This window comes from Macrotis lagotis, chromosome X (genome assembly GCF_037893015.1).
Source record: "Macrotis lagotis isolate mMagLag1 chromosome X, bilby.v1.9.chrom.fasta, whole genome shotgun sequence".
In the NCBI taxonomy this organism is placed as follows: Eukaryota; Metazoa; Chordata; class Mammalia; order Peramelemorphia; family Peramelidae; genus Macrotis; species Macrotis lagotis.
This window is the reverse complement of record NC_133666.1, coordinates 543,398,354-543,424,749: the sequence shown is the minus strand read 5'-3', so window position 1 is coordinate 543,424,749 and position 26,396 is coordinate 543,398,354. Positions and strand designations below refer to the sequence as shown.

General features: G+C 34.9%; 1 protein-coding gene across 4 annotated transcripts in view; it reads right to left on the bottom strand.

Annotated features, from left to right (window-relative positions):
- Window positions 1-26,396, bottom strand: part of LRRC69 (leucine rich repeat containing 69) — a 172,147-nt gene that overhangs the window by 124,218 nt on the left and 21,533 nt on the right. For all 4 annotated transcript variants that reach the window (XM_074200064.1, XM_074200061.1, XM_074200063.1 and 1 more), the window contains exons 3-4: window positions 19,732-19,804; window positions 15,213-15,408 (exon numbers count right to left, since the gene is read on the bottom strand). In XM_074200064.1, coding sequence (XP_074056165.1) covers window positions 15,213-15,408; window positions 19,732-19,804 — 269 coding nt within the window. The remainder of the gene's footprint in view (window positions 1-15,212; window positions 15,409-19,731; window positions 19,805-26,396) is intronic.

Below are 26,396 nucleotides of genomic sequence, written 5' to 3'. Positions count from 1 at the left end.
CAACTAAGAAAGCTAGGAAAAAGAACAAATTAAAGATCACCAATTAAGTACCAAATTAGAAATTATGAAAATCAGAGGGTAGAGTCAAGATGGGGAAGTAAAGGCAGGAATTCCTAGAAACTCATTCCCCCAAAACTCCAAAAACCATCAAATTATGACTCTAGCCAAAATTTAGAGGGGCAGAACCCACAAAAAGACTGAGTGATACAATTTCCCAGTCCAAGACAATTTAGGAGTTCTACAGGAAAGGTCTGTTCCACCAGGACTAGGGGTTGGTAAAAGCTACAGCGCAGTTACAGAAGCAGCACAGCACAGCCAGGCTGGGTGCCTGGTCCATGGCAGAGGGGGAGGTTTCTAGACCTCTTAGTCCAGGGATCATCTGGGACAGCCAGAAGAATGGTGAGAAAACCTTGCCACACCAGAGTGAGTGTGCCTCAGAGCAGCCCTGTGGCAAGAACCTGCAGTGGGAGTCAGCAGAGCCACCCAGCACATCCAGAGCTCTCAGTCCATAGATGGTAAGGAAATTGGAGGAGACTGCAGAGGTCTCTGCTCTCTCTGGGGCAAGACTCAGCTGTTTGCCCACACTCAGATCCAAGTTGCAGTCTGGGCCCCCACAATACCACCATAGCCAAGCACGGACCATCCTCACAGCTCCAAGGCAAAGGGGAGGTCCTGAACACAGGCAAGAGAGCAGTTAGAGCCACTCACAAGACCTTGGAGGAATTAAGGTCCCTGTGGCTCCCCTCCCCCGTCAAAAAAAAAACCCAATGCCTTCGAAGTGTGGTAAATCAGTCATAGGCTGAGGAAATGAGCAAACAGCAGAAAAAAAAAGAAGAATCTGACCATAGAAAATTACTTTGGTCTCATGGAAGATCAAGATACATACTCAGATGACAACAAAATCAAAGCTTCTGAATCCAAAACCTCCAAAAGAAATAGAAAATGGGCTCAGGCTATGGATGAGCTCAAATAAAGACTTTGAAAAGCAATTAATGGAGGTAGAGGAAAAATTGGGAGGACAAATGAGAATAATGCAGATAAGTCATGAAAACCAAGTCAGCAACTTGATGAAAGAAATACAAAGAAAGAAGAAAATAACATATTTAAACCAGTTTAGGCCAAATGGAAAAGGCAATGCAAAAGGCAAATGAGATAAATGCCTTAAAAAGCAGAATTGGCCCACTAGAAAAGGACATTAAAAAAAAAAGCTCTCTGAAGAAAATAAGTCCTTCAAAGGCAGAATGGAAGTAAAGCAAACTGATGGCTCTCCAAGAACTCAAGAAGAAATTATACCCCCCCAAAAAAACCCAAATTAGAAAAAAAATGTGAACTATTGCATTGGAAAAACAGCTGACCTTGCAAACACATCCAGGAGAGATAATTTAAAAATTGTTGGGTTACCTAAAAGTCATGACCAGGAAAAGAGCCTAGACTTCATTTTTCAAGAAATAATATAGCAAAATTGCCCTCAGACCCTAGAAACAGAATAAAATAGAAATTGAGGGAATTCACCAATCACCTCCTGAAAGAGATCCCAAAAGAAAAACTTTCAGGAATATTATAGCCAAACTCCAAAACTACCAAGTCAAAGAGAAAATACTAAAAGCTGCCAGAAAAGGGTAAAAACATCACTTGTACAAAAATATTCATAGCAGCCCTGTTTGTGGTGGCAAAGAATTGGAAATCAAGTAAATGTCCTTCAATTGGGGAATGACTTAGCAAACTGTGGTATATGTATGTCATGGAACACTATTGTTCTAATAGAAATCAGGAGGGATGGGAATTCAGGGAAGTCTGGAGGGATTTTCATGAACTGATGCTGAGTGAGATGAGCAGAACCAGAAAAACACTATACACCCTAACAGCAACATGGGGATGAGGATCAACCTTGATAGACTTGCTCATTCCATCAGTGCAACAATCAGGGACAATTTGTGGCTGTCTGCAATGGAGAAAACCATCTGTATCCAAAGAAAGAACTGTGGAGTTTGAACAAAGACCTGGGACTATTACCTTTAATTTAGAAAAAAAAAAACTGATATCTTATTGTCTGATCTTGCTATCTCTTATATTTTATGTTTCTTCCTTAAAGGTATGATTTCTCTCTTATCATATTAAATTTGGATCAATGTATACCATGGAAACAATGTAAAGACTGATGGATTGGCTTCTGTGCAAGGGGGGGGGGAGTAAAATCGGGGGGAAAATTGCAAAACTCAAAATAAATAAAATCTTTTTTTAAAAAAGATGCCAGAAATAAGCAATTCAGCTACCATGGCTCTATAGTGAGGATCACACAGGATCTGGCAGCATCTACATTAAGGGCTCGTAGGGCTTTGAATATGATATTCTAGAAGACAAAAGATCTTGGTTTACAACCAAGAATCAACTACCCAGCAAAACTGAACATCCTCTTTCAGGGGGGAAAAGGTGGAGTTTCAAAGAAAGGGGGGACTTTCATACTTTCCTCTTGAAACAACCAGAGCTGAACAGAAAGTTTGATCACCAAGTACAGGGCTCATGGTGAACCACAGAGGGGGTGTATGAGAAGGACTAATTATGAAGAACTTATTGATGTTGAAATGCTTGTATTCCTGCATGGGAAGGAGATACTGTTAACTCATATGAACTTTCTCATTATAAGAGCAGTTAGAAGGAACATATATAGATAGGGCACAGGAAGGAGCTGAATATAATGGTATAATATAGCAAAAAGATGGAGTTGATGAGTGATAAAGGAAAGTATTGGAGGGGAACAGAAAGAGAGGAAGAAGGGGCCAAAATATTTCACATAGGAGTCATGAAAAAACTTTTACAATGGAATGGAACAGGGGAAGGTGAGGGGGAATGAGTGAGCATTCTCATCAGAAATGGCTCAGAGAGGAAATAACATGCACACTTAATAGGGTATAGAAATCTCTCTTACCCTAGAGAAAAATGAGAGGAAAGGGATGGGATAAGGGGGAAGAGGGTGAGGGAAGGGGGGGAGTAGGTGATAGAAGAGAGGGAAGATCATGGGAGAGGATATTCAGATACAACACACTTCTGAACAGGGACAGGATGAAAGGAGAGTGAAGATGGAATAGTTGAGAGTGGAGAGGAATAGAGTGGAAGGAAATACAGCTAATGGTAGCAACTGTGGGAAAAATATTGCAGTAACTTCTCTGGTGGCTATAATGGGGAAGGCAACATCCCAGAGATAGAGCCAATGGAATCTGAACACAGACTGAAGTATACTTTTTTCCCCCTTCTCTCACTATTCTTGAGGTTTCTCATCTTTTGGGGGAGGGTTATGATTATAATATAAAATAATATAATATAAAAAATTATTTTTAAAAAGGAATTCTGAAAATCAAGGGAGAGATTAATAAAATTGGAAGCAAGAAAACCATCGACCTAATAAATAAAACGAAGAGTTGGTTTTATGAAAAACAATAAAATAGATCAACCTTTGATAAAAAACAAGAAAGCAGGAAACCAAATTATCAGCATCAAAAATGAAGTAGGTGAACTCAACATCAATGAGAAAGAAATTAAAAGATAATTCAGAGCTATTCTGCCCAATTGTATGCCAATAAATTTGATAACCTGAGTGAAACAGATGAATATTTAAAAATACAAACTGCCCAGATTAACAAAAAAGGAAATAAAATACTTAAATAATCCCATTTCAAAAAAAGAAATTGAAGAAATCATCAATAAACTTCCTAAGAAAAAGTCTCCAAGTCCAGATGGATTTACAATGAATTCTACTAAATATTTAAGGCACAGTTATTTCTAATTCTGCATAAGCTATTTAAAAAAAAAGAGGAGGAGTTTGGCCAAATTTCTTTCGTGGAATAAATATGGTGCTGATTCCTAAGCCAGGAAGCACCAAAACAGACAAAGAAAATTATATAACACTCTTCCTAATGAACATAGATGCAAAAATCATAAATAAAATTTTAGTAAAGAGATCATGGCAAATTATTACTCAGATAATACATCATTATCAGGTAGGATATATACCAGTTAGGATGGGATGATTCAATATGAAAACATTCAACATAATTGATCATATCAATAACAAACCAACAGAAATCACGATTATCTCAATAGATGCCAAAAAAGCCTTTAACAAAATACAGTATACATTCTTATTAAAAACACTAGAGAAAATAGGAATAAATGAAATTTTCCTTCAAAAAGTAAGCAGTATTCATCTAAAATCATCAACAAATATTATATGTAATGGGGATAAACTAAAAGCATTTCCAGTAAGATCATGGGTGAAACAAGGAGCCTATTATCACCATTACTATTCAAAATAATATAAGAAATGTTAGCTTTAGCAATAAGAGAAGAAAAAGAAATTGAAGGAATTTGAATTGGCAATGAGGAAGCAAAACTTTTACTCTTGGTAGATGATATGATGGTATGCTTATAGAACTCAAGAGAATCATCTAAAAAGCTACTTGAAACAACAAATTCAGCAAAGTAGTAGAATATAAAATAAACACATAAATCATCAACATTTCTATATATGAACAACAAAGCCCAAGAACAAAAAATTGAAAAAGAGAAATTCCATTTAAAATAAATGCAAACAGTTGAGAGCTGCTTGGGTGAGTTTGGCTTAAAAGTCAGTTATGACTAAAAGTCCATGATTAGTGACCCCAAGGCTCTCCACAGAACTCTACTGTGATAACACAACTGCATTATCCATGACCTCACTTGTGTGATAGACCTGTACCCAAATTACTTGACCTAGGTTACATCCTGTGCAAAGTTAGAGAAATGTCACTGTTTTATCCTGTATGCTAATTTTGTGGTTTTCTGCTATAAAGAATTATCTGATACTGTGAATAAACAGCTCTGCTATTTTTCCAGCTAGCATCCCCACCTGAGTATATGCATGTTTCTTTTCTCTCCTGACCTGAATTAATCCCCCTGGTGGACAGGGAAACTCAACATTCAGGTACTGGGACTTGAAGCCATCCGGAGGCTGAGATAGTCTTTCAGGTGAAGAAAACCTCCTGGTGAGATCGTGATAGTCCTGGGATGATTCAGGTGAGGGGAAGGCTTGAAGAGAAGCAGATCACCGGCACTGACTTTTTACTTTATTTTTCCAAGCAGGTATAATGGGTGTAATAGGGAAGGAAATATTTATAGAACTAAAGAAGCTAGGATAGGTTGTAAACATTTTAAAGAAACTGGTTAGAGAAGGACTTAGAAATTATAAAAAAAAAAGATAGAAGTTTTTATAGACCCTTTATGAACGTTCTCCATGGTTCCCAAGGAAAGGAGAATTGAGCTTAAAAGGTAGTTTGTATCTACATGATTGGAAAACTGTGTGTGAACAGATAAATGAATTTCAATATGATAAAATACTGTTGACTTTTTTGTCTTCCCTGCTTCTTCACTATCATTCTGCCAGAATACTTCCCCGCCTCCTTCTCCCTCTCTGCGGGTTGTCCATTTGCAACTCTGGCTCTTATCTCTCCACCTTAAAGTTGGCAGAAAGAAGATTCTTAGAAAAAAGACTAGCTAGAGAGAGACTTACTTCACGAAGATTTGGATAAACAAGTGTTAAAAAGGAAATTTATTTTGGAGTTATAAGAGTCAGGAAAGAGACAGTGTATATTACCAAATATGTTACATAAAGAAATCATGAAAAGAAATGCTATTTTTAATTTGAGAAAGTTTTGGGTTAAGTAAATTCCAAAAAGACAAGAGAATCGGGTTAATTCTAAAGTATATAATGTGGGTACTAAGAAATGCCAAAAATAAATAAATAAAAGAAAAAAGGGGAAACTAAATAGTTAATCTTTTACCAGAATGATATCACAACATTATAACTTCAGGAGTTTATCAATATAGATTCTGATGTTAAGTATTACAGAAAATTATGGGTCAAGTGAGGATTTAAGAACAGAAGATTCCACACACCCCCCACAAAAGACTTGGGTGTCCCCTTTGAAAGAAGTTATTTGGTTTACTCTATTTGAAGAAGGGGGATGGGATATTCCAATTAGACTGAGGGATTTTTGAATGACTCGCTTGCCTTCTCAAAGTTATACCAATTAAAATCTAGATGTGTTAAATATTAATACCTTTGTAGAAAAAACATGTTTTGATAAATGGAATGTTCTCTGTATTTTCTCTAGTGTGAGAGCAAGGGATTAAGGTAGGGTTTTCCATGGAATTTGGGGGCCTCTCTGGTTCAAAGTGCTCTGATTCTGTTTATGTGTTTTATATGTGTTTGTTTTAAAATACATGCAAAGGGGAAGCTCTTAGCTGTCTCTGCATGGTCAGGCCTACTGTCATGTCTTTGTGTTCTGATTGGCCAATCCTCTTTCTTTTCTCTTTTTTTTCAAAATTGGATTGTTTTCTTTTCCCAAAAACTCATGATTCACACCACAGGAGATTTTCCTGAAAATCATGTTGGTTTTGGGAAAGATGGTGTTCTATTAATTTCTCTTATTTTCTATTGTTTGTTTTCTGGTCTGATTGTCTAACAGAGTTTTACTTACTGATTTAGCAAATTATATTTATAAGGGACCTAGTAGAATTTGAAATTGTTCCTAAAATTATTTTTTCTTGACTGGTCTTAACAAAAGAGTTTGTGGAAAAGAATAATGATATGAAAGCAATTGCTAATTGTTTCTTCAAATTGGGTAAATCTACAATGTGTAATCCTCTGTGTAATGTATAATCCTCTGTACAAAATTATCTGAAAATACATGTAACTGAATTAAGGGGTTTGTAAAAAAATATATTGATTATTTTTGGTTATAATATTTTATGGCTCCTCCAGAGTCATAGGAGGAAAAAGAACTAATGGGAATGCTAAAATAGTCAGAATGGCCTTGACAGAGGTTGGGGGCGGGGTCTGCTAAAACCTTTGTTAGCACAGACTTCTGAGTACTGTGCTCTTAATCAGGCTTTATAATTGCTAAAAAAGGGTGTATATAGTTCATGTATTCCAAAAATTTGGGGTTACAGGAATGATAAACATAAAGGTAAAGAATTAGTACATACTACCTTAATATCTTAAAATATGGGTAATTTCCAATTCCCAGAACATCATTTTGTCAGTGAGGATAGAAAGCTCATAAGTTAGATCATTGAGAAGGCAGAATAGCACTGATACAGATAAGAAGAATTTGCATACTTTTATATTTTGAAAAGGAAAATAATTTAAGGTAGTTTTGAATATGAGTTTTGGAATTTATAAGATTATTCAGAGAACCATAGAAAAAATTTTGTAATCATAAAAATTTATAGAAACATCTAGTCTTAAGAATTTTTTTAATTGCAAAGTTTTAGGAAGTAAAGGTAATATACTTTAAATTGAAAATGTATTATGTATTATTAGTATATTGTATAAGAACAGATTCAAACAATTTTTTAAATTTAGAATTGTGTTACAATAACAAAATATGAATGAATTGAAGTATCATCCATCACATTTGTAAAGATTTGTTATTATAAAATTAGAGAATACCTTGCCAATGGGTTATATCTCTCTCAAGATTTTTTTTGACCCAGAGAGTTTGTGAAAAATTTTGTTTTTCCACCTCATATTTATGACATTTTATATATATATGTATATATATGTATATATATACATATATATATTAGAAATTATATATATGTATCTTGTAACACTGGCTTTGGTAAAAGATTTACATTGGGTTTTTGAAATTAATATATATTATATATATGTATAGAACTAAATTCATAGAGAATCTTATTTTCTTTTTGAAAATAGGAGTGTATTTGGAATAAGAGTAAAATAAGCTCAGAAGAAGCTTGAGTGTAAAGAAATTTGTGTGTAAAAGAAATTCAGGTCTAAGGTTAACTTTAAGAGAACTTGTTTTGTTTTTGCTTTAAGAGAATGAGATGTCAGACTGGAGATATTATGTTTCATGTAGGCTAAGAGTTAATTAAGAGCTCAATTTTAAAGAAATAAAATGTAAACTCAGAAGAAGAAGAGTATATAAGAGATTGGAAAGTATACCTTAACTGCAATTATTTCCAATAATATTGAGTATATATGTGGGACTTTGAAAGATGATTGGGAAATCAAAAATTATGTAACCCATAGTTATGTGACTTGCTGATGAGCAAGATGTTGAAAAAGTTACATGATCTAGTTTTGTCTATATAAGCTATTTTACTGTAATGATGTCAAAGCCTGGAATTAATGATTGACTGCTTTGTAGAGGTAATAAGGGAAAATATCAGAAGTTATGACCCTCAGGGTTCCCTGAAATTTTTATACAATGTGATGGACCTTATTCTAAACCTGTAGGTCCAAGCATATATGCAATAATAGAAAAGAACTTATATACTTTTACATCAACACAAAAGAATAAAGTATATGCTATATTATTGGTATTAAGAGAACAGCCACAACTCCTTAATATTTTTACAGATAGTAAGTATAATTATCATATGATCAGACCCATAGAAACAGCCCTTATTAATCATAGCACTGATGAAGTATTATAGCAACTCTTTAAAGGATTACTAAAAGTTATTAGAAATAGATAACAATTCCTTTTTTATTGAACATATACATTCCCACCCTGGATTGCCTGGAGTTATACTATGAAGATAATCATAAGACCAATCAATTAACCCTTCCACTCCTTACAAGCTTAGTAAAAGAGTAAGCTAACCTGTCTCTCAAAAAAATTCCATCAGAATGCCTCTTTACTAAGGAAAGAATTTAAAATCACCAGAGATCAAGCTAGGAATATAGTAAATCCCTATCCACAATGCATTCCATATTTGCCTACCCCTCCAAATTATTGTAAGAATTCTAGAGGCCAGACTCCTATTGAGTTGTGGCAGATGGATGTAACTCATTATGCACCTTTTTGGAAAAATGAAATTTATTCATGTTACTGTAGATACATTTATTTCACATACAATGGCAACAGCACAAAGTTCAGGAGCTACTCAAGGTGTGATTGATCATTTATTACATTGTTTTACAGGAATACCAAAATCCATAAAAACAGATAATGGCCCTGGATATACTTCTATGACATTTAAACAATTCTGTCTATATTACAATATAAAACATATTATAGGTGTTCCTTATCATCCCACAGGTCAAGTCTATAGTTGAGAGGAAAAATAGATTGTTAAATATTTTTCTATATAAACAGAAAAGGGGGGTTGTGGGGGAGCAGATACCAAACAACACCTAAATAAAGCTTTGTATTCATTAAATTATTTGACTTTGGATGATAAGACTGTGGCTGAAAAATACTTTGGTTACAAAATTGCCATAGATAACATAATAAATACCCCCTAAAGAGTATTCATAGAGTAATGTGGAAGGATACAAGAAAATGAACATTTGAAAGGACTTGATCAATTACTAACCTAGCAAGGGTATGCTTTTGTTTTGTCCACAGATAGAGAAACTGTCTGCAGAAAGGAGCATCAGACCGTGCAGACCAGATGATCAAGTAACATAGAAAATGAATAACTTACACTTAAGAAATCGAAAAAGGAAGCATAAGAGGAGAAGGAAGGACAGACCATGCAAAAGAAGAGCATGACATGGACTTATAGAACAACTTTGATGCTTATATTAATCATGAACAATTTGGGGATTGCAAAAGGAACTGAATATTGGACTTATATTCAAAATTTTACTATGAGGAGATAAGTATGACTGAAGTTGTTTTAATAGGGGAAGCTTCAAATTATTTGGGATATAACAAAGTTACTATTGGAAATATCAAAGAAGAGATTCTGAGAAGTTAGGTATAATTTTTCTGACTTAGATAGTATGACACCTATATGTTTTTATAAAATGTATACTGATGAGCCATGTATTAAATTAAGTAAAACTAATCATTCAACTCATCCAAATATTTATAGCATGGGAGCATCTAGGACCTTAGAAATGCTAGGAGTTCCATTTGTAGAAAGTACTGAAGGTAGAAAAAGATTTCCTACAGAACCTCCTTGTTTAAATTTACATGTTTGGGATTTTAAACAGGAATGTTTTCCACCCTGAGTTGCTTGTCACACCCCATATAGAGGAATTTATGATTACTAAGAAGATAAGGGGTATAATATTAACTGATACAATTGCATTATTTGAGCATGTGTATATAAAGAAGTGATGAATAAGAAAGAGCTAGAAGCAAAATATACTCAAGAATTGTCAGAAAATGTTACTAGAGCATTAAAAGCTCAGAAGAAGGCTTTATAAAGATCTTTATGATTTGATTAATGCTCTACAAACCTCTGTAATGAACAATTTATGTTAGGAAGAAAATATAGATTTGAGCAAGAAATTGAATGAATGGCTGTCTTTTCCACCTGTAATTGGTATATGGTTACATGGTATTATCTCTGTTTTCAGCTTTGTTGTTTGCCTCTCATTTTAAAATATATCTTTGTTCTGAATAAAAAGTGTGGATTTCATATTCAAGATGTTAAAAGCCAGAATGGAGCATATTGAGGAAGATGTACAAAGAGCCTCCAAGAATGGTTTGAAGTCAGATAAGATGGCTGACATAGTTACCGATCAGTATACTTAAGGTCTTTTATATATGTTGAAGTTATAACATTTTGATAACACAAGTTAAGAACTGGATGCTATATGATGAAGGGTTGAAGGCCAACTCATGCAATTGTGAGCTAGTTATGTAAACAGAAAGGGGGAAGGGTTGAGAGCTGCTCATGTGAGTCTGTTTATTCAATCACTCGTTTTTTGTTTTTTTGTTTTTGCAAGGCAAATAGGGTTAAGTGACTTACCCAAGGCCACATAGCTAGTGTCTGAGACAGGATTTGAACTCAGGGACTCCTGATTCCAGGGCTGGTGCTCTATCCACTGCATCACCTGGCTGCCCCAAATGAGTTTGGGTTAAAAGTCAGTTATGACTAAAAGCCCAAGCTTAGGTGACCCTTGAGCTGAAGGCTCTCCATGGAACTCTGCTGTGATAATACAGATCTCACTTGTGTGATAGCCCTCTATGTGAATTTCTTGACTCCTAGGTCAGGTTACATCCTGCTAGATTACACATCCTGTGCAAGTTAGAGAAATGTCACTATTTTATTCTATATGCTAATTTTGTGGTTTTCTGCTATAAAGAACTGTCTGATACTGTAAATAAACAGCTCTGCTAGTTGTCCTACTAGCACCCCCACTGGAGTGTATGCATGTTTCTTTTCTCCCCTGAGCTGAATTAATCTCCCTGGTGGATAGGGGAACTCAAAAGCAGACAACATAAATACCATTGAATCTACCTCCCAAGAGAAACCCAGAAACTGTATGAACTCAATTACAAAGCACACAAATAAAGTCACTTCTAAACAATTGGAAAAATGTCAATAATTCATAGTAAGGTCAAGCTAATATAATAAAAAAATGATAGCTCTACCCAAATTAAAATATTTATTCAATGCCATATCAATCAAACTACAAATGACTATTTTATTGAGCTAGAAAAAAATAGTAACAAAATTCATGTAGAGAAAGAAAGGGTCAAGAATATCATGAAAAAAATGTAAAAGAAGGTAGCTTTGCTCTACCAGATCTAGAAACTATATTACAAAGTGGCAGTCATCAAAACTTCCAGGTACTGGTTAAGAAACAGAGTAAAGGATCAGTGGATTAGGACAGGTTCAAAAGAAATAGTAGTAAATAACTACAGTAATCTACTATTTGACAAACTAATGACATTAGTTTCTGAGATAAGAACTCATTATTGGACAAAAATTGTTGGAAAACCTAAAAAATAGTATGGCCAGAAACTAGGCATAGACCCACATCTCACATCCTATACCAAAAATAAGGTCAAAATGGGTACATGATTTAGACAATAGACCAATTTATAGATCATGAATATTCTGTTGGATCTATGGAAGGGGAGAATTTTATTTGTTCAATAAATAAAAAATAGAGTACATTATAAATTGCAAGAAATTTATTTAATCAAACAAGAAATAGAATACATTATAAATTGCAAAATGGATGATTTTGATTATATTAAATTTATTTAATATTTATTCTCATTTTATATAAAAACATTATTTGACTATATTAAATTTAAAAGGTTTTGCACTAATAAAACCAAGGTTGTCAAAATTAGAAGGAAAACAGAAAGCTGGGAAACAATTTTTACAGCTAAGAGTTTGGATAAAGGTCTCATTTCTAAAATATATAGAGAACTGAATCAAATTCATAAGGTTACAAGTCAACACCCAACTGATAAATAGTCAAAGGATATACTTAGCCAATTTTCAAATGAAGAAATTAAAGCTATATAAAATCATATGAAAAAATGTTCCAAGTCATTACTGATTAGATAAATGCAAATCGAAACAACTATGAGATATGACATCACACCTATCAGATTAGCTAAAATGACACAAAGGGAAAATGGTCATTGTTGGAGAAGTTGTGGGAGGATTGGGACATTAATGAACTGCTGGTAGAATTGTGAACCAATCCAACCAATCTGGAGAGCAATAAAACTGATCCCATTACTAGGTCCATATCCAGAACAAATAATAATAATTCGGAAAAGTTCCACATGTTCCAAAATATTCATAGCTTCTCTTTTTCTAGTGTCAAAGAATTAGAAATTGAGGGAATGCCCATCAATTGAGGAATAGCTGAACAAGTTATGGTATATGAGTGCTATTGTTCTTTAAGAAACTGTAAATGGTTGGACTCTGGAGAAGCATGGAATGAATTACAAGAATTCTTGCTGATACCACCTCACACCTCTCAGACTGGCCAATATGACCAGAAAGGACAATGATCAATGTTGGAAGGGTTGTGGGAAATCTGGGACACTAATACATTGTTGATGGAGCTGTGAACTAATCCAACCTTTCTGGAGAGCAATTTGGAATTACACCCAAAGAGCAACCAAAAATGTGCATACCCTTTGATCCAGCAATACCATTACTGGGTCTATACCCTGAAAAGATTATGAAAAAAGGTAAAAACATCACTTGTACAAAAATATTCATAGCAGCCCTGTTTGTGGTGGCAAAGAATTGGAAATTAAGCAAAATATCCTTCAATGGGGAAACTGCTTAACAAACTGTGGTATATGTATGTCACAGAACACTATTGTTCTATTAGAAACCAGGAGGGATGGGAATTCAGGGAAGCCTGGAGGGATTTGCATGAACTGATGCTGAGTAAGATGAGCAGAACCAGAAAAACATTGTACACCCTAACAGCAACATGGGGGTGATGATCAACCTTGATGGACTTGCTCATTTCATCAGTACAACAACCAGGAACAATTTTGAGCTATCTGCAATGGAGAATACCATATGTATCCAGAGAAAGAATTGTGGAGTTTGAATAAAGACCAAAGACTATTACCTTCAATTTAGGCGGGGGGGGGGGGGGGGGGGGGGAAATGTTATCTTATTATGTAATTTTGCTATCTCTTATACTTTAGTTTTCTTCCTTAAGGATATGATTTCTCTCTCATCACATTCAATTTGGATCAATGTATACCATGGAAACAATGCAAAGACTGATGGATTGCCTTCTGTGGGGGTGGGGGAGGGAAGCAAGAATGGGGGGAAAAATGTAAAATTCAAAATAAATAAAATCTTTCTTAAAAAAAAGAATTCTTGCTGAGTGAAGGGAATAGAACCTAGAGAACATTGTAACATTAACAACATTGTGAGATGATCAACCTTAATGGATTCAGCTCCTCTCAGCAGTTCGGACAGTTAGGACAATCCTAGATTTGTTATGGATAATGCTATATACAACCAGAGGAAGAAAAACAAAACAAAATAAAACAAAGAAAAATCTATGGGATCTGAATGAACACTATGTTCACTTTTTAAAAATTTCTCTAATGCTTTTCTTTCTTATCTCATAGTACTTTTTTTCTTTTTCCTTAGTCCTAATTCCTTACACAGAAAATGACTAATCTGTAAACATGTTAACACAAATGTATATGTACAATGCTCACCAGACTGTTCTCTGTTGAGGGGAGAGAGGTAGGAAAGGAGGGAGAAAAAAATTATGTAGATTATAAATATAAATATGCATGTGAATGGATTTTGAAAATCTTTCATATCATGTAACTGGAAAAATAAATAAAACTCAATTGGGAGACTTAACTATAATAGATCAGAGGGTCAGGAACTTCTTTTCCGTCAAGGGTCATTTGGATATTTATAACATCTTTCAAGAGCCATATATGATCTAACATTTAATTATTAACTCCTAAAAAGCTTCTAGGTTTATCGAATTTTTGAATTCTGCCTACAGTTGTCTTGATTTCACAAACCTTATACAGCCTGATGTTTCCTACCTCTGATATATACCATAATAAGAAATTAATATGTCAAAGGGATAAGATGACTTGCTTAGAATCATACAAGTTAGTCATAGAATTCAGCATTTGATCTGCAGACCTAAAATAAATTCTACCTGTTAAAACTCATTTAAAAGACCTAGGCAGTAAAGTGCCACCGCCGCAACATGAAAATTTCTGGCTCAGATTTTTTATTACCATTATGATAAGAGAAAAGATTGTGACAAGAAAATACTGGCTCAGGTTTCTTGCTGCCATTGTGTTAAGAGGACAATATTTCCTCAAGGTTTATTTTGAGCTTCCACATATTGTTCCTGGCAAAGTCCCAACATCTGAGGAATCAAGTCTGAGAAATAAGCCATAACTCCTACTTCGACCAGTTAGAAGATATTATCTTTCCATTTTGTTACTTATTTCCAGATATTTATTCCAGACATCTATTCCCTTATCATCCTCTCTTGCTTTTTATAAAATTCCATTTTTCTTTGTTTTTTATGTATTCATATTATATAAATGACTGCTAAAACTGATCCTCTAGAATCTATGATTTTTGGTATTCCAAGCAATATAACATTGCAGATACAGTAATAATCTCTGCATTATTAATTCAGTGAATAACCACAGTACCTAATTAATGGAACTTTGGATAACTTTTATCAATTCAGTGAATCTGGAGTCAAGAATACTAAATTCATAACTAACATCAGTCCATTTACTACCAGTGTGAGGGCTGAAAAAAAATCACAATCTCTCAGCCTCAGTTTTCTCAACTACAAAATAGGAATAATAACATTTAACCTCTTAGAATTGTTATACAGATAAAATGAGATATTTGAAAGTCTTTAAAAACTTTAAAGCAGGTTAAAGATATTTTTCTAAATATGATACTTGGCTTACCGTTGGGAATACCTCAAAAAAGTTTCTTGCCAAGGACAGCTTCCTAAGACTCTGCATAGATTTAAATTCTTCAGGGAGGCAAACAAGTTGATTGTAGTTTAGTTGGAGGTCAGAAAGATAAGCCAGGGAACAAATTTCCTTAGGAATATCAATTAGCTCATTGTTGTTTAAATACAATGTTTTAAGATTCTGCAAACTAAAAATTAAAGTACATGAATGAAATTTTGCATTGAACTTTCTTCTACTAACAACTCTTATTAGTTGGCTTTCTTAGTTTGTTTGTTTTTTAATTAATTTTCCTCATTACCAAACATTTTTTCCCCTCCCTCCTCTCTCCACTTGGAAAAAGAAAAGAAAATTCAAATTACAAATATTTGTTAGAAGTCATTTGCTTCATACCTTTTTTGAACCTATCAAATCAAATTTTCACATCTACTAAATGTGCCTTACTCAGGTGTTCTTAACCTGAGGTAAATTTGAGTAGGAAAAAATTATACTTTTATTTCAGATGAATAGTATTGCTAGAATGTCATGCTTTTATACCTTTAATAAAGTCCTCATCTGATGTCCCACTGTGACATGGAAATATCTCTGGTATTTCAAAGTCTACAGAGCAGAGAAGCTAACTTTTGAAAGGTCTGGCAATTGCTAGATTGCAATATATGAAGACCAACCTATCTTGGTACATAAGCTATCAATAGAAGGTTGACCACCATGTAATGAAGGATTTTGCCTATGCAGCTCATGAAGTTATTGTGATCCATTTCAGTGGGGATGGCATACAAGTAAATCATGGTTATCAGAGTACACTTGCATTATTGTGTTGAAAGCAATGTTATTGAAGTCCTAGAAAACTTCTCAGTGAGAAAAATGTTATATGTTTTTATCACTCTTAATTGGAGTAAGAGTCAGTGTAGTAAGGAGGCAAGAACCTAAGACCGGAATTCTGGGGTCTAATCTTTGTTGTACCACTATCAACAAAATGTAAACTCATTTCAAATAAAGATTTTTTCGTTTTTTGTATTTGTATTTAGCTCCTTCCTTGGATTATTTTAGATGCTTAATATATATTTGTTGATTGCTTCGTGATCTTAGATGCAAATTATTTAACTTTGCTTGGCCATAGGTTACCTGTAAAATTAGGGGATAATCTCTACTGTCCCTTCTAACTTTAGCAATCTATGATTTTTAATTGATTCACTTTGGGAAAATTTTTTTTGTTCTTTCAAGGCACTAAAATGTGACTAGAGCCAAAAGTCCATGTGCTATTTGTAGTTGAAATAGTGTCCAAGATTCATACATGCATAATATCATACTACAGGGGAATGATTTGATGAGAAACAAAGATACAATTTGGGTCCTCAGGGACTTTCAAATAAAATAAAAATGGATTTCTAGAAACATATTACTTTTATTGCAGAACACAGGTTTAAACTTGTAATAGTGGATGTTTCAAATCAAAAGAAGAAGAAGGGGGGTTCTCAAAGACTGTCAGAAGAGTAATTTGGGGACAAGTGAACTCTTGAATAGTCACAGATTTGAAATCATATAGTGTAGCTGCCCATTCCCTTGGTCTATACCTGGAGAGTTGTTTGCCCTTCTTTCTTGAAGAGGACAATGACAACAGCGGTGTGTTGCCATGACACACAAATGAATTAGATTTAAGTGAGAGAGTGTCGTGCACAGTCACTAACCTCATTTTTTCCTTCAGAGCCATCTGGGTTCTGGGTCCAGGACAACTGGAGATGGACCTGGATACAGTGGGAGACCTAGGCCTTTTTAAACTAGGGTCTTTAACAGAATTCAGTTTGCCTGGGCAACACCCATTCAGTAATTAAGGTTAGGCAAGAAAGAAATAAGGCAGAGAGTCTCTTTAACCAAGTCAAAAAAAAAAAAGCAATCAATCTTGAAGGTGAATAACCTTAGCGTTTCTGCTCAAAACAGAAACAATTGCTATTTACATTCACTCTCAGCCAATCAGGATCCACCTTTTGTGGGTGGATTGATGAGTGCCAGAGTGACCTGAGACCTGTAAACCCCAAGATACCAAGCTAGGTTTTGCAGATCAAAAGTTTACATTCCTTGGAGCAGAGAACCAGCTGCTAAGAGTATGATACTCTATGTAGACCGAAAGGAGGGAGAGGAGAAGGAAGGGGAGAAGAGAGGAAAAGCTGTGTTGCCCAGTTGGCCAGTAGGATAGTTACAATATAATCAAATACTCACCACTTTCTGAATTTATGCATTGTCCCTTTTCAATCCCATGTTTGTTATAACCTCAGTTGGTTAATAATAATAATAATAATAATAATAATAATAATAATAATAATAATAATAATAATAATAATGGCATTTGTGTAGGTCTTTTAGATTTCCAAATCTCATCTTATTTTATTCATTACAACAATCCTAAGGGTAAACAGTTAAGTATTTTGTACTTTAAGAAATTCATAATTGTTTTAATGTTCTTTATTTCCTCTAGATTAAAATTCTCAGCCTCCATAATCCTGCTCCTACCTGTCTTTCTAGTTTAATTTCACATTAATCCTTCTTATTCACCATGTATTACAGTCAGTGGCCAGCTAGATGTAAGAATCTGAATTCAGATTTGAAGCACTATGGCCACACCTGAATGCCTTCAAATCACAGTTGAGGTGTCACCTTTAATATAAAGTCTTCTTTGCTCTACCAATTGTACCTGCTTTCAATCACTTGAAATTACTTTGTAATAGCTTTCTACTTATTTGTATATATGCTCCACAGTAAAATATAAACTCATGAGCTCTTGACCTGAGGTCAAGAACTATTTGTTTTTGCATCCCCAGTGGCAGCATAATGCCTTGGAGTAACTGAAAGTTAAATGTTTATAGATATGAATTGAATCGATTAATAATCATTCAAATGTGATGTTTTGTAAAGAACTTTGTAAAGATATTATCTTTTCAAAGATTATATTTATAATAAAACATGATGCTAGTACATGGTGGGTACTCAATAAATGTCTCTGTTTCGCTCCCCCTCCCCTCCCCACCCCTTCCTCCCTCCTTCCTTCTCTTCCTCTCCTTCTTCTTCTTCTGACTCAGCTAACTTAGCTGCCTTCTCACCCTCAAATACCCCTCCACCTATTGTGTTCTTTCTCCTATTTGTGCTTTCCTCACCAGGGTTTCCATTTGGGGGAGGAAGTCCAAACCAGAATTCTTTCTTTCTTCTCTTCATTCCTCTCCTGGCTCTGCTTCAGATTTTAGATATCAACACTATCTTCCTGCTACCTCCTCCTACTTTTCAGCTTCTTCATAAATTTTATATGTTGTCTTTCCATCACCCACCATCACCAATGTAAAGCTCCTTGAGGGCAGAGACTATTTTTCTTTTTTGCTTACCTTTGTATCTCCAGCCCTTAACACTATGTCTGACACACAGTATGCACTTAATAAATGTTTTTAACTAATGTTGAAGATTAAAAATATAAAATTAGAAACCCATTATCACATAAATTTGTTGATTAGGAAAAGAAGTTAAAAAGTATGTAAGCTGACTACAAATATTTCTGCGCAAATGATGTTGATCTTAATTGTATTCAGTTCTTTATTTGTAAGCATCTGACCAAAATCTGATTTTTCCCCCCCTAGGAAAAAAATTAGTTGAGAAAAACAAAATATATTAACAAGTGTAAGCAACTTATCTGAATGGATTAAGTGTACTGCAGAACTACTTGGCTGTTCCTGTTTTCTTCTCTTAAAAAAATCTGGTTGTTCTTTCTTAGTGATACATCTGTTTCTATTCAGAGGGCAATAAAAAGAATCTCCAAAGTAAACCCCAAACAAGGCTCGCTCTCCAACTGTCAGTGAAAAAGTCCAAGAGGGCACTTGGCCTTCAGGAGGAGGACTCTCTCAGCTGTTTTGGAGAAAAATGCTATAGTGAAAGTCTGCTCTTTGTACAATATAAGGAAAGCTGAGCATTTTTTATGACAATAAAGTGTGGGGTTTAAAAAATCTGGTTCTAGGGCGGCTAGGTGGCAGAGTGGATAAGAGTACTGGTGCCCTGGAGTCAGGAGTACCTGAGTTCAAATACAATCTCAGACACTTAATAATTACCCAGCTGTGTGGCCTTGGGCAAGCCACTTAACCCCATTTGCCTTGCAAAAAACCTTAAGAAAACAATCTGGTTCTTGAAACCCATGTTTTTATACACTATCTTTTCTAACAAGCACTATACTTTAAACTACTCAATTTTATGACAATCATGAGGGAACACCACTACTTTATAACAAATTAATATGAAACTACAGAGACTGAGCATGCATCAGTGGAGTGCATACAATCAGCATTAGAACTGGAAATTTCAAATGTCCAATTTTGCCTTTTGGCCATGAAACCATGTTGCTTCTCATTCTTTTGACTTATCATGTTTCACTTCTTCAGAACCTTGATATGTATATATTACCCATAAGTACAGTTGCAACAGAAAATTTGGAGGAGGAAAGTGAGGAGAGACTAAGCAATTATATTTTAAACAAAAATACCTCTTTATTTCTGGAGGAATTGTTTTAAGCATGTTTTTGTTCAAATTCAAAGTATTCAAATTCTGCAAGTTATCTGTAGAAAAAAATGAATCTTTAGCAACTTAAAGAGACAGACAATTTATATTTTCTACAGGTTTAATGTAATAATCGTATTAGTTGTTATTTTCCTTTTTTTCTTAGAACAAACTATTGTGAACTTCTTAAGATAAGTCTCTCATTATCCCTTTTTCATCACCTTGAATAATAAAAGTAGTAATATATATTTGCTATCCCACAAATTATGTAACTTCATAACAAGTGGGCTCTCAATGAACTTCATTGTTAAAATAAAAAATTTTCTCTAAGTATTATATTGTTGCTGTTATTCAGTTGTTTCAATCTTGTTTGACTCTTCTTGACTCCTTTTGGGTATTTCTTGGCAAAGATACTGAAGTGGTTTGCCATTTTCTTTTCCTGTTTATTTAACAGATAAGGAAACTAAGGCAAAAAGATAAGTACTTGTTCAGAATCACACAACTAGTAAATGTCTGAGGCTGCATTTGAACTTATATCTTCCTGACGCCAAACCTAGCATTCTATCCACCACCCCATCTAGCTGTCTGGTATATATAAAAATTATTAAATACTTATTTTTAAAGTTAGAAGCATGCATTCAATAGACATGTTTAATCAGAGCTTGACTATGTTGAGGATTATTTATACTAAGGAAAGCATAAAGCAGATAATAGAAAATAATGAATATTGAAAAAACTATTTGATTGTGTTCTTTTGAACTTATACTTAAATATGTCTATGCTTGATATTCTGGGAATTAACTTGTAACTGAATAATGAAGTTCTACTATGAAAACCATCTTCGCTGGCAGAGTAGAAGAGTCTTATAATCAATGTCACAAAACCTCAGGGACTGGCTATACTATTTGTTTCTTCCCAAGAGATTCTAAGCAACTTGAGGATAGAGAAATTTTTTCTTATTTGTATCCTTAACATTGTGTATACAGTGAGTACATAATAAATATTTAATGACTGACTATGTGACTTGAGGAAAGTCTGTTTATCATTTTGTGTCTTCATTTGTCTGTTAAATGAATAGATTGGGCTCAATTATTCCTAAGTTCTTTTCCAATTCTAAATCCTAATAGCCAAGAAGTTGTAAGGATGTCAAAGAAACAATATGGCCCAGTAATTAGCCACTGGACTCAGGGTCAAGAAAACCTGCATTTGAGCTGTGCCTTATCAATAAGCTATGTGATCTAGAGTTACTTAATCTTTGGATGTGAGTTCCCTCACCTGCAAATTGAAATAATAAACTCTCTCTCACGGAGAAAGTGTTTGTCAAGTGTGCTAATGCAAATTAAATGCTTTTTAAAATTGAATTCATTTCCCTTCATTTTGTAAAGTCATTCTTCAAGCAAGTAGACAGTTCCCTCACAGAATGATGCAAGGTTTATCCCTCCCTCTTCAGATCTCTCATGAATAGAAAAAGTATTTAAATATTTGTGAATCAGACAGCCTTTCTGACAAGGTAAACAAAAAGAATTGCAGATGTCAGTAAGTGAACATTTAAGTAGGCTTGAGTGTAATAATAAGCTTGAAAATCATATTTGACAGTAATACATTTAAATATGAATGGCCCACCTTTGGATAACTAGGACTGGATAATCAAGACTTGGCTCTTATTACATACTTAAAGTAGTGCTCAAAAAATTTAAATGACTTAATGGTTTTCAATCCCTATAACCAGAAAACACATAAATTAAAGCTCAAGAAGTTTCTCTGGGTGGCACAGTGGATAGAGCACCGGCCCTGGAGTCAGGAGTACCTGAGTTCAAATGGGGCCTCAGACACTTAAGAATTACCTAGCTGTGTGGCCTTGGGCAAGCCACTTAACCCCATTGCCTTGCAAAAAAGAAAAAAAACCTAAAAAAAGTTTCTCATCTTTCTTAGTTCAAATTCAGTCTCAGTCTCTAGATTGGTGATACTGGCCAAATCCATAACTTCTCAGTCTGAAAGGCACTATAGAAAAAAATTTTATAGAGAAAAAAATTAGGAAAAACAGCTGAGCTATACCATATGTACACAGAGAAGATCCAAGTTCAGGACTGTGAGTATTTATGGATCAATTCTCAAAATATCTGAAGGAAAGGAAGGGGGAAGGGGGAAGAAAAATATATAGGAGAAAAAAACTCAAAACTTATTACTACAAAAATGAGAAACTGAGAGAATATTCCTATATGTTTACTTTCTAAACAAATATAAACAAAATTTTATAAGAATAAATAATGCATGTTCATATTGAGAATGTCTTTGATGAGTTTACTCAAAAGGAATAGACAGTCTTTGGAAAGTAATAGCCTATATCTTTATGATCAGACAATTGACTGAAACATCCCAATTATTATATTATTTGTTTGTTTGTTAGTTAAAAATAAAGATTTAAAAAAAAACACCACCTTAAAGGGTTTCCTGAAACAAGATTTCTCCCATCAGCCTATCAGATTATTGAAAAATATATAATATTGATCACCTTGGTTATTATTATCCCTAGTTATTTATATCAGGCAAGATACAAAATGTTTTCACTATTGTTATGAAAGAGATCACATATAGACTCCAAATTGAAGCAAATTTTCCTGTAGAGAGATCTTTGAAGTGTTCTTATTTGCTGATAATATTGCATGCATTGACTGAGTCCCAAACTCTGTAGAGTTATTTATAAATGCTATCTAGACTATTAGGAAAAGCTGTTTGGAACATTTATAAAGCTCTTCAATCAATACATAATAAACACTCACACATATATACAGAAACATTAAAAATGGAATTAAATAGTAAAGGGATATCTGGATTACTTTTGGAAAACTGCAAAGTTTTTAATGAAAATCTTCTCTCTTATAAAGGTTCATTTTTTCATATTTATTTTCGAGCAGAGTGTATGGCTTCGGATCATGGAACATAATCCTCCCTAAGACTAGAGAACAATAGAAAGATACTAGGTTGGTGTGATCAGGCTGAAATATTATAAATAAGGAATTATAAAGCAGAATCAATTAAAATATGATCTTAAACATGTGATACAAACAGATAAGATATTGGTGAGCAAGGTATAATTGGTGGACAGCTTGCTTATTCTGTTGGTATCATCACAATGTTAAAAGTAAAAGCCCTCAGCATATTTACTGGACCATCTCTCATAAACTTATAGAAGGATATGTATAAGACACACAGGATGGACAGGGATATACAGGTTGCAATCTGTATTGTTGGAAGAAATTTCCACATTTATAATATTATGGATCCATTTCAGTATTTGAAATAAATAAAATATTTTTAAGACTCTACCTGGGGGTGGCTAGGTGGCACAGTGGATAAAGCACTGGCCCTAGAGTCAGGAGTACCTGGGTTCAAATCTGATGTCAGACACTTAATAATTACCCAGCTGTGTGGCCTTGGGCAAGCCACTTAACCTCATTTGCCTTGCAAAAAACTAAAAAGACTCTACCTGAAAGAATTTATCTTCTTATGATAAAATAGTGTATCTCTGCAATAAATACAACTACAGAGATATTATTATTCAGTGTTTCACTGAATATGAACACCAAATAGTGATGAATCTAGATGGGAAAACATTTATAGTATTTGTTGATATATGGAGAATGTCTTGCAGAGAGTAGAAAGGAATAAAAATTCTCATTTTCTTAATTGCATATGACATCCCTACTAAATGACAAATCTAACAAGCCTAATAAGAGTTATAATCTATTAACACTTGAGAAACTTCTATGAACACTCATCAAAACTAAGAACAGAATAAGTTTAAAAAAAAACCAGAAAAATATATGATGTATGGCTGAAGTAATTAACCTTTAAACAAATAATTGAATATCAAAAATTGAAGTGAACAACAGAAATCATACAAACAACTATATTATTTTTTCAAAAGTTTAATATAAATCAATTGTTCCAACAAGGAACTAAGAGAACCTAAAATGCATTTTGGTCAGAAAGGATTTGAATCTCTGGCAAATGGGAAAAAAGTGACTGCCAAGGCAACACCAAATTAGAATCTAAGCTTTCAAATGCAATACTGGATTATAAGGTTAATTTTTTTCAAAGAAGGATGATGGACAATTTTGAAATAATACCTCTAAAGGCCAAAAAAGTCAATGGCAAGCAAAAATCTTAGAAAGCTATCCAAGCTAAGCAAAGGCAGTCCAAAGGTACTCAAGGATGAAAAGGGAACAACAGCTTTATATAAAGAAGGAAAATGGAAAAGATTTGCAAAAATTATTATAACAAATTGTCCCTCCACCAATGACAGGAGAACACTTGAACAATATACTTATAGAGGAGGTAGACTTAGCAATGAAAATAGGAGGATAGGAAAAGTAGATGTCAAACTAAGTGTAGATAGAAGAGAGTCAACATAATTGTGAAATTAATGCTGCATGCAAACTATTTCTAAGAGTCTTGGAGAATTGATATACAAGGTCTCTGAAGGAGAGAAAGATCCTGAAGATAGAAAAAAAATCAGTCCTTATTGATGAGAAAAAGTGACCAAAGGAACACTGATAATTGTTAATCTCTATGCCAGCTCTCCCATCTATACAAAATAATTACAAGGGTTATCTATACAAAATCATTACAAGGGTTATCTATACACAGAATAAGAGCATCCTTAGAGTATTAGAAAGGAATAAGTATGTTTTTTCACAGGTGATATTCAACACCTTTTTACTATTTGACAACTGATATGTATATAAAATTTATATAAGATCTTATTTTGCTTATTGTTTAATGATTGCAAAAGAATTTTGAGAGGGGCGGAGCCAAGATGTCGACAATAAAGGATTGAGTCTTAGGCTCTCTCTGATAAAACTCATAAGCCAAGGACTCTAACTAAACTTTCCAGAGACAGAACCCACAGAGGGACCCAATGAGGCAGTTCTCCTACTCAAGGTAACCTGGAAAAGAACAGAAAGGCTCTGCTTCCGGGGGTCGGAGGGGTGGCCCACCAGAGGGGTGGCCCACCTGAGCGAAAGAATCTCAGCCTCCCGGAGGCAGCCCCAGGGTGCTGGGAGGCAGCCCCAGGGCACTGGGGGCTGTGGCTGACAGCAGCGGGCCAGTCTCCTGAGCTGTACCCCAGGGAGCACCAGGCACAAAGTGGGGGAACAGAGGGAGACCTCTGCCAGAGCAAGCACATGGAGCCCAGCCTTCAGGGCACACTGAAAGCAACATGGTCTTTCTGCAGCCCTGATCCAGGAATAGAGGCAGGCAGAGCCGGTAAGCAGGAGCCCCCAGGGCATGAGCCAATTGAGCTGAGGGAGGGGAGTGAAGAGAGAGAGACTGCAGAGCTTTGTCCTCAGCCCCAGGAACAGGACTCTAGGGCTCTGACCACATTCAGATCCTGATTGCAGTCTAGGTCCCCCCCGGAAGAGCAGCAGGGACCCCCCCCACCTCAGCCCCGTGGCAGAGGGGGGCGCTTATGGTCATTCACAGACGAGGAGGGAGGACAGAACCTCACACACTGAGGCCCTTGTGAGAGTGTCCCAAAAGATCAGGAAGCACCGCAAAACAGGTGCAGGCTGGGAAAAATGAGCAAGCAGAGAAAAAAGAGGAACACAATTGAGAAATATTTTGCAAATGAGCCCAAGAAGGATCAAAACACTCAGTCTGAAGATGAGGAAGCACAAGCTCCTGCATCTAAAGACTCCAAGAAAAACAGAAATTGGGCTCAGGCTATGATAGAGCTCAAAAAAGACTTTGAAAATCAAATGAGGGAGTTAGAAGAAAAACTGGGAAAAGAAAGGAGAGAGATGCAGGAAAAACATGAAAATGAAGTCAGCAGCCTAGTCAAGGAAATCCAAAAAAATGCTGAAGAAAATAGCATGCTAAAAACCAGCTTAGACCAAATGGATAAAACAGTTCAAAAAGTTATTGAGGAGAAGAATGCTTTAAAAAGCAGAATGGGCCAGATGGAAAAAGAGATAAGAAAACTCTCTGAGGAGAACAAATCCTTCAGACAAAGAATAGAATTCAGGGAGATTGATGAATTTGCCAGAAATCAGGAATCAATACTTCAAAACCAAAAAAATGAAAAATTAGATGAAAATGTGAAACATCTCATTGAAAAAACAACTGATATGGAAAACAGACTTAGGAAAGATAATTTAAAAATTATTGGAATACCTGAAAGTCATGATCAGGAAAAGAGCCTTGACATCATTTTCAAAGAATTACTACAGGAAAATTGCCCTGATATTCTAGAAGCAGAGGGCAAAATAGAAATGGAGAGAATCCACCGATCTCCCCGAGAAAGAGATCCCAAAAAACCAACCCCTAGGAATATCATAGCCAAGTTCCAGAACTCCCAAGTCAAGGAGAAAATATTACAAGCAGCCAGAAGGACACAATTCAAATGCCGTGGAGCTGCAGTCAGGATCACACAGGACTTAGCAGCAACTACATTAAAAGCTTGTAGGGCTTGGAATACAATATACCGGAAGGCAAAAGAGCTTGGAATGCAACCGAGAATCAACTACCCAGCAAGGCTGAATGTCCTCTTCCAGGGAAAAAGATGGACTTTCAATGAACCAGGGAAATTTCAAAGGTTCTTTTTGGAATGGCCAGAGCTGAACAGAAGGTTTGATCTTCAGATACAGGACT